General features: G+C 56.6%; 1 protein-coding gene across 1 annotated transcript in view; it reads right to left on the bottom strand.

Annotated features, from left to right (window-relative positions):
• The window catches only part of DVL3 (dishevelled segment polarity protein 3), a 16,975-nt gene extending 8,469 nt beyond the window's left edge, over positions 1–8,506 (bottom strand). Inside the window, exons 1-6 of the mRNA XM_006160787.3 lie at positions 8,279–8,506; positions 1,250–1,319; positions 745–866; positions 517–626; positions 219–354; positions 4–54 (exon numbers count right to left, since the gene is read on the bottom strand). Coding sequence (XP_006160849.1) covers positions 4–54; positions 219–354; positions 517–626; positions 745–866; positions 1,250–1,319; positions 8,279–8,439 — 650 coding nt within the window. The 5' untranslated portion in view covers positions 8,440–8,506. The remainder of the gene's footprint in view (positions 1–3; positions 55–218; positions 355–516; positions 627–744; positions 867–1,249; positions 1,320–8,278) is intronic.
• Between the last annotated feature and the right edge of the window lie 6 nt (positions 8,507–8,512).

Genomic DNA, 8,512 nt, shown 5'->3' with positions numbered 1-8,512 from the left:
TTGTTTCTCCTCATGAGGCAAGAGGCTCTGCTCTGCTCTGTGGAGCGGCTGAACCTGTGGGGCCACAGTCGTTCCCCTCCAGCAGGCCCAGCCCTGCCCCATGGGAGGCCCTGCAGGCCCAGGTCCCGCAAAAGCCACATCCCTCCCGGGCCAGCCTCCCCGGGGCTCAGGGCTCCTCAAGGCCCCTGCCCACTGTGCCCACGGAACCAGAGCCCCACCTGCTGGTGGAGTCGTCCTCGTCGGAGTCAAAGAAGCTGGTGGTCTCCAACTCGCTGCTCATAAGGGTGGACGAGCTATCGTAACCTCCCGGTTCTCGCCGCCGCTCCCCCTTCGCAGCTCCATTTAGCCGGGTTGCTGCAGGGGAGGGAGGCAGCTGGGTTCCCGGTGCCGAGGCAGGAGGTGCCGAGGCAGGAGCAAAGGGAGGAGAGAGGGCGGGCCCGGGCTGCACCCTGGCCTGGGAAGGACAGACGGGCAGGTATCTGGCTGGGAAGTCGGCCCTGTCCAGGGCAGACACACCATGCTCTGGGCCGTCCCTCCGGCGTGGCCGCTCTCGCTGGGCAGACACCAAGGAGTCCGTCTCTGTGTCATTGTCCAGGTTCTCCTGGCTGCCCCCACCAGCATGCGGGCTGCGGGAAAGAGAGGACTTGGTGGGGGAGGGAGCAGGCTGGGGGCTCCCTCCCCCAGCCCAGGGCTGAGCTGACGGGCCCTCCCCCACGGCCCTCCCCACCCTCAGGTCCCACTCACTGGAAGGATGGGGGTCGGGAGTCCCCGATGCCTCCTGTCCGCTCCAGAGGTGGCGGCAGCTCCGATGGGTTGTCAGCACAGAAGGGGGCTGGCTCTGGGTGTGAGCCCTCAGCCGACACCAGCTAACAGGGGAAGCAAGTGGGTACCCTATGTTACCGCACCGGGAAGGGGCCCAGGGCAGAGGCGTGGGGAGAAGAGACAGAGGTGTGCGGGAGCAGCTGGGAGTGGACCTGCTGCCCGGTCGGATGGGGGCTGGTGAAGCAGTGAGCAGAGGTCCGCAGGCAACAGGAGCACCCAGGCGGGTGTCTCAAAGGGCATGGAGGCATCGCATCGTGGCTCTGCCCGGTGCTGTCCCCCACTCTCCTACTCTCCCACATTCCAGAGGCTAGAGTCTGGGTGAGGAGCAGCTCAGTAGGATGGGAAGGCAGCCTGGGAGAGCGAGGCTGCGATCTCACAGTGCCCCCACCCTCCGCCCAGCAGGGGATGAACGCCGGGGTCCCCTTACCCAGGACACCACCCGGCCATTGAAGCAGGGTAGCTTGGCATTGTCATCTGAGATCTCCTCCTTCACCACTCTGCAAGGAAAGGGGGGCAGCAAAGAGAACTTTCTGGGGTGGAAGTGGAGGGTCCTTGGAGTACCTACCCCCAGGGGCTCCTCCATCCTAAACTGGGAATCGAAGCACCACTGTAAGTCTGTTCAAGCGGGGACAGGGGTGGGCCCCACCAGGAATAGGTCTTTAGTGCAACCTGGAAGATGCCCATCCTGCCTAGGTCAGCTGCCTTCCTGGGCATCCTCTCAAGCATCAATTGCAGGTAATGACTGACAAGTCACTGTCCCCACGCCATGCCCTGGACTCTCCAGTGTCTACCCATCCCCAACAGGGCTGTCCTGGGCCAGACATTCTTTCCCTCTGACCCCACCTTGAGAGGAAGCACGCAACTATTACTGTCCTTCCCTTCTCAACCAGAGCCCTGACTTTGCCCAGGAAGGTGTGGACAAGAATTTAAGGGCATTGAAAAAGCGGGGGGCGGGTCAGCAGGTGATGTGGTGGATGGGGTGCTGGACTCCCACATGGTCAACTGTGGTTTGAGTCTCAGACTTGGTGGCTTGCTTTCTCATTTTCCCTTTCTCTCTCTCATCAAATTAAAAAATAATAACTGCGACCAGCAGTTGGTGTAATGGCTATGTCGCTGGACTCCCATATAGTCGACCATGGTTCAAGTCCTGGACCCAGTGGCTTAAATTCACACCGGACATGTGTACATGCATGCCCAAGATCCCAAGAGAATAGAGGAGAAGGGATTGTGGCATGGCCATCCCCCTTGGGGGGTGATTTCTTGCTTTCTGTTTCTGTCCTTCTGGTGAGCGCATGTGCCGTATAGCAAAAATCTTTTCAAAAAAGAAAAAATAAATAGGTAAGAACAATAATAATACAATTAAATAATTTTTAAAACAGAGGAGGGGATGGGGACCAGCAGGTGGTGTGGTGGTTAAGGTGCTGGGACCACGGTTTGAGTCCCAGACCTGGTGGCTTGCTTTCTCACTTTCTCTCTCATGTCTCTCTCTGGTCAAATTTAAATAAATGAATGAATAAATAAAATTAAATAAATAATTATTTAAAAAAAAAAAGAGGAGGGAGGGACCAATGGGTGGTGTAATGGCTATGTTGCTGGACTCCCATGTAGTCGACCACGGTTCGAGTCCCAGACCCAGTGGCTTAAACTCACGCCAGGCATGCACACCTGTGCGTGCGTGCCCAAGATCCCAAGAGGAGAATGGAGGAGAAGGGATTGCAGCATGGCCATCCCCTCTGGGGGGTGCTTTCTTGCTTTCTGTCTCTCTGTCTTTCCGGCAAGCGCACACGCCCTATAGCAAAAACCTCTCAAAAAATAAATTTAAAAAGAGGAGGGGAGAAACCACATGCTATTATGACAATTAATGGTAACAACTGCTCCCATCTACGGAGCACGCATGCTGGGCCAAGCATCCCGGTAAGTATGTGACGTGATCGCCTCGCTCCTATTACCACCACGCTGTTGCAAAGGTACAGAGGGGAAACGAGGCTCCGCAGTCAGTGATGACCTAAAGTCAAGAGCTGGAGGAGGAATCTGGCCGGCCGACTGTAGTGGTATTCCAGCCTGTTCTCTGATCTTATCGCAGCCTCATTAGGCAGACAACGTGCCTCTCATGTCATAATAGGGGAACTGGGAAACCTTCAGCCCTTCTCCAAGGTCACAGAGCTGGTAGGGTCTGAGCTGGACTCCCACCCTGCCCTCCGGATTTCAGTTCCCTGAGCCAGGACGGTGTGGAGGTGCTGGCGCAGTGCTGTGGGGCACTGGCTGTGGGATGTGGTCCTGGGCGTGCCGTGTTTTGGCCAGGGGAATGTGAGGAGGTGAGAAGCCGGACACTGACTACGGTGTGGGGCCAGCCACGGGCACGGAAAAGTCTGAGGACTGTCAAACTGCCCAGGAGTAGAGCTGACGCCGTGACCAGGGCTAAGAGACGACACGGCGTGAGTTCTGAGCGGAGAGGGAAGCCCAGTCCTCTCAGCCCGGCCGGACGTGCTTGGCTCCTTGTGATGCTCACATTCTTGGACTCACAGCCAACTTCACAGGCCGAGCCTGTCCTCCCTCCCCTCCAGCTCTAACCCCACGGTGACCCGAAGAAAGCAGCCCCGACTGTCCTGCTCAGGCCTGCCATGCAGAAAGGCTGGAGACAGAACTGGGAAAGACAGGACAGAGAACTGGCCAGGCCACCCCTGGCCCCAGGACACCCCAAGTGTGCAGCCCGGCATGGGGACTGGGCCTCAAAGAAAAAAGGTGTGCGGGCACACGGCACGGACTCTGTGACTGCTCTGGAGCGTCTCCCTGCGTGGGAAACTGGCTGACTCCCATCTGCACCCCCAGTGGGCCCCACCGCTCTCTCCACTACAGATGTTTCCTCTCTTTCTGGGGGTCACTGACAGGTCACCAAGGCTCTGCTGACTCACATCGATCAGCTGATCTTCGGCAGCCTTAGGGACATCAGACAGCCCTCACCCTCCCACCTGGAGCACTCATACACCCCATGTGGAATCCCAGATACAGGGTCAAATTCCCATTCTCCCACTTACTAGCCCTCTCGTCAAGAGCATGTCTTAACTTTTCCAAGCCCCAGTGACGGGATTGTACAATGCCTAGCAAGTCTAGGCATGCAATAAAAGCTAGTTACTGGGGCCAGCGGTGGTGAGGTGGTTGGAGCAGCTGGACTCCCACATGGCTGACCGTGGTTCAAATCCCAGACCTGGTAGCTTACTTTCTCACTTTCTTCCTCTCTCTCTGGCCAACTTTAAAAAAAAAAAATAGTGGCAATGGATAAAATTAAATAATTGCTTTTTTTTTCTGGAGGTTTTTGCTATAGGGCGTGTACGCTCGCTGGAAAGACAGAGACAGAAAGCAAGAAATCACCCCTGAGAGGGGATGGCCATGCCACAATCCCTTCTCCATTTTCCTCTTAGGATCTTGGGCACGCACGCACGCACGCATGCCTGGTGTGAGTTTAAGCCACCGGGTCTGGGACTCGAACCACAGTCAACTATGTGGGAGTTCAGTGACATAGCCATGACGCTAACTGCTAGTCCCAGATAAAATTTTTTTTTTTCCTGTGGAGAGGTTTTTGCTATAGGGCGCGTGCACTCGCCAGACAGACAGAGAGACAGAGAGACAGAAAGCGAGAAGTCACCCCCCAGGGGGGATGGCCACACCGCAATCCCTTCTCCTCCATTCTCCTCTCAGGATCTTAGGCACACACGCACATGCGCCCGGCATGAGTATTAAGCCACCGGGTCCGGGATGCGAGCCGCGGTTGACTACATGGGAGTCCAGTGACATAGCTATTACACTAACTGCTGGTCCCTCCCAGATAAAATAATTCTTAAAAAAAGAAAAGAATTATTGGGGCAGGTGGCATGGTGGTTAAGGGTGTTGGACTCCCATATGGTCAACCATGGTTCGGGTCCCAGACCTGGCAGCTTGCTTTCTTGCTTTCTCTCTCTCTCTCCCTCACTCTGTCCCTCTCTGGTCAAATTAAAATAAATAAATAAAGTTAAATAAACTAATTCTTTTAAATAATAATAATAATTATTATTATTTATTATTATCATTTTTCAATTTGACGAGAGAGAGAAAGTGAGAAAGCAAGCCACCAGGTCCAGAACTTGAACCGTGGTCTAACAAGTGGGAGTCCAGCACCTCAACCTCCACGCCACCTACTGGCCCAATAAAATAATTCTTAAGAAAAAAAAAAAAAGAAGCTGGTTACTAACTTTAACCACTTTAGTGTTCTACACTCTCTAAACAGGCGCAAGTTCCTGAAGGCAGGGGCCAAAAGAATCTCTTGCTCATCATTCAGGTCATCCCATTATCCCATTACGAAGCTCTTCTTGACTGCAGGCCCATAGCCTAGAGGTAAGGGAGCCAGACACCACATGGCCGACCATGGCTCAAATCCCGGCCCTGGAGGCTTGAAGGACAAGCTGGATACATGTGCACGTGTGCTGAAAATCCTGACGGGACGACCTGGAGGAGGATTAGAGTCTGGCCGCCCCGTGGGGGGTACTTCCTCGTGCTCTCTGTCTCTTTCTGGTGCGCACACATCCCTGGGCTTGCCACTGTATGAACCAGCCCCTCTAAAGCATCAGACCGAGAGTTGGCCTTTTGCTCGGAGAGGTTGGGATCCAGGGAGCACACTGTGGCCCAGGGTGGTCAGAGCTGCTAGGGCAGCGGTGTGCTCACCGCATAGACCTCAGCTGAGTGTCACTCAGGGGACAGGGCCTGGCTACAGCAGGCAGGCACACACGGGTGAAGAGGCGAAAGTGCCATGACAGCTCTCACGGAAAAGCTCAAAGGGAGGAGAGGGGAGTTTGCATCTGGAGGAGACAGAAAGAGTGCCCCAGGCAGAAGGAGTAGAGGACAGCGTGTGCCAGAGCGGGAAGCCATGCTAGTGAGCTAACTTACTGCGTTGCCCTTCCTGGAGCTCCAGGCCCGGCTAGCAGGGGAAGCTTGTTCTTCCACCATCTCCTCAGTGCTGACAACGGCTCTCCTTCCTATGCTTCCCAAATAACTTAAGAGCGCTGGGCCTATCTGCGCTTGGCAAATACTCCTGGACACCAGATGGGAGTTGGGGCATCCGCAGGCCTCCCAACCAGAACCTCAGCGGTGAGCCTGCAGAGACAGCAGCCTTCCTCCTCTGACAGCCGTCAGCTCTACTGTCTGCCAGGGCTTACCCTCTCCCTCAGAGAGGATGGCAGAAAACGGGGTAACAACAGCAAGAAGTGTGTGGTTGGGGATTTCGACTTCGGAGCCAGATCCCTGACATCAAGACAAGCTCTGCCACTTACTGTGTGGGCAAGTGCCTTAAGCTCCCTGTGGTCTGCTTCTTCATTTGCAGACTGGGGTATTACTACCTACTCCACGGAGCAACTGTGAGGGCGGAACGAGTAAAGATTTGAAAGCATTTAGGGGGCCAGCAGTTAGCATAATGGCTATGTCGCTGGACTCCCATGTAGCTGGCCATGGTTCGAGTCTCGGACTGGCTTAAACTCATGCTGGGTGCATGTGCGTGCGTGCCCAAGATCCCAATAGGAGAATGGAGGAAAAGGGATTGCAGCGTGGCCGTTGGGGGGTGATTTCTCGCTTTCTGTCTTTGACTTTCTGGCCAGCGCATACGCCCTATAGCAAAAACCTTTCCAAAGGAAAAAAAAAAAAAAAGAAAAGCATTTAGATCAATGCCTGGCACAGTATAAGCACCATAAAACGGTTAAATAAATGAAATATACATACAAGCTCCTCAGCTATTAGTCCTCTTTGACAAGCTTGTCCTGCTCATTTATTTTTCTGGGGAACAAAATCCTCCTCCACTTCATTTTTAGCATGAGCCTCAACTTTGCTAGAATTTCAACTCTTAATATTTTGCAAAAGCTGGCTCCAATACCATTGATGTATGCAAGACAGTACGGAAATAAATACTGCTTAGTTCAATACCTATTTTTTTCAATATCTATTTTTAATTTACTCTAGGAAGAAACAGAAAACCAGTCTGTAACTTCCCATTATTGGCTTGATCAAGCTAAGAAGAATGAGTGGGCCGACAGTGAATTTACAGGTGAGCACATGCGCTGGGGGCCTCTTACCACCAGCTCCATCTGGCCCAGCAGCACTCGGAGGGGGGGAGGCAGCCCCCAGAACCCGAGGCTTAGGAAACGGGGGCAAGGCCTGGTGGGCCCAGCAATAAGTGTGTGCGGGGTGGTCCCTCCCGGCATCAGGCCCCAAGTGCCCCAGCACAAGGGGCTCCAGCTGATCTCCCACCCATCCCGGATCTTGAGGTGGTATCCTGGTCCCTTCTAGCCCTGTTCTTCTCTTGCTAGGCCAAGGACCCAGTCCCTCACCCTACCCTTTCCAAATCATCCCTCTTCAGAGCCTTCCAGTTGGAAGTCTGTGGTCACACCAGGAGAAACCCACCCCAGGGCAGCAGCGACAAGGACAATAGTGAGCACCCACCGTTCACCGTCCCTGCACCTTTGCACTCCTGCCAACCCTGCTGGCCAGGCAGAAAGCAGGAGGTGCTTGCTTGCTGGGGCTAGGAGGGCCGCCCGGGAGAGGCCGCGCGATGAACACTGGGGACAAGAATGTCTCCCCTCACTCAGCTCCAAAGAGCAGCACAGGCCTCAAATTAGGGCCAGGGCTCGGCCGCCAGTCCTCGGGGCCAGATGAGGCCTTCCCCACAGCCTCCAGGCCCAGCGCCCAGCTAGTCTGGGGCAGGAGTGTGGGGGCCTCCCGCGGCCCCAGTCCCCTGGGGGGGACGGCCGGGCTGCCCCTCCCAGGCCAGCTGCTACAGAACCTTCCGGCTCCAACATTCCATCCCCTCTTAAAGGGGAAGTCTGCCTCCACACTCGCGGGTCGGAGCCGGCAGCTGGGCGGAGGGTGAGACCCCGGAGAGCGGGGCGGGCACAACACCGGGGCTCTTCCTGGCCCTCCCGGCCGGGCCGCGTCTCCCCGGCCACCATCTGGAGGAAGAGGCCCCACTGGCAGGGAGAATCCGCACCTGGGATCCTGAGCTCCTGGGGGCGCAGGGCTCTGCTTCCTGGGGAACAGCAGACAGCCCACTTCGGGGTTGTGGGGCTGAAAAGATGAGGACGGAAAGGCCGAGTGCCCGACACCCCAAGTCTGTGCTAGGACGGCGGCTCCCCTGGAGGAGGGTCGGGGACTCCCGCTAGGAACCGGGTGGGGGTGTGTCCGTCTCTGCGGGGCAGACAGGGACTGTGCTCTGGGGACGTCCCCTAAACTGGGGGGACCAGGTTTCCCTCTAGAGGCAAACGGGGAGTCCCTGGAGGGTCTGGAACCTCTGTCTCCAGGAACGCCAAGGGCCCAGTGGGCCGAGCGGCCCCGGAGCCCCAGTGGGACTTCGAGGCGGTGCCACGAGGGGAGTCCACACCGGCCGCCGCCGCCCCTGGGAGCCGGAGGGTCGGGCCCCAGGCGAGGTGGGGGCCGTCCTCACCCGAAGTCGTCGTCCATAGACTTGAAGAAGAACTTATAGCTGGGGCGCTGCAGGACGCCCTTAAAGTCCGCCAGGGTGACGCGCTCGGCGGGCAGGGGCAGCTTCACCAGGTACGGCGTCTCCTGCCCGTCCAGGTGGTAGATGATCTTCGTCTCGCCCATGGCTCCGGCCTCGGGCGCGCGGCCTTCTCGGACCGGCCGGGCCTCCGGGGCGGCGGCGGCGCTCGGCGCGGCC

The sequence above is a fragment of the Tupaia chinensis genome, unplaced genomic scaffold (genome assembly GCF_000334495.1).
Source record: "Tupaia chinensis unplaced genomic scaffold, TupChi_1.0 Scaffold000708_1, whole genome shotgun sequence".
NCBI lineage: Eukaryota > Metazoa > Chordata > Mammalia > Scandentia > Tupaiidae > Tupaia > Tupaia belangeri.
The sequence above is the reverse complement of the archived record's forward strand: the minus strand, read 5'-3'. Positions and strand labels throughout refer to the sequence as shown.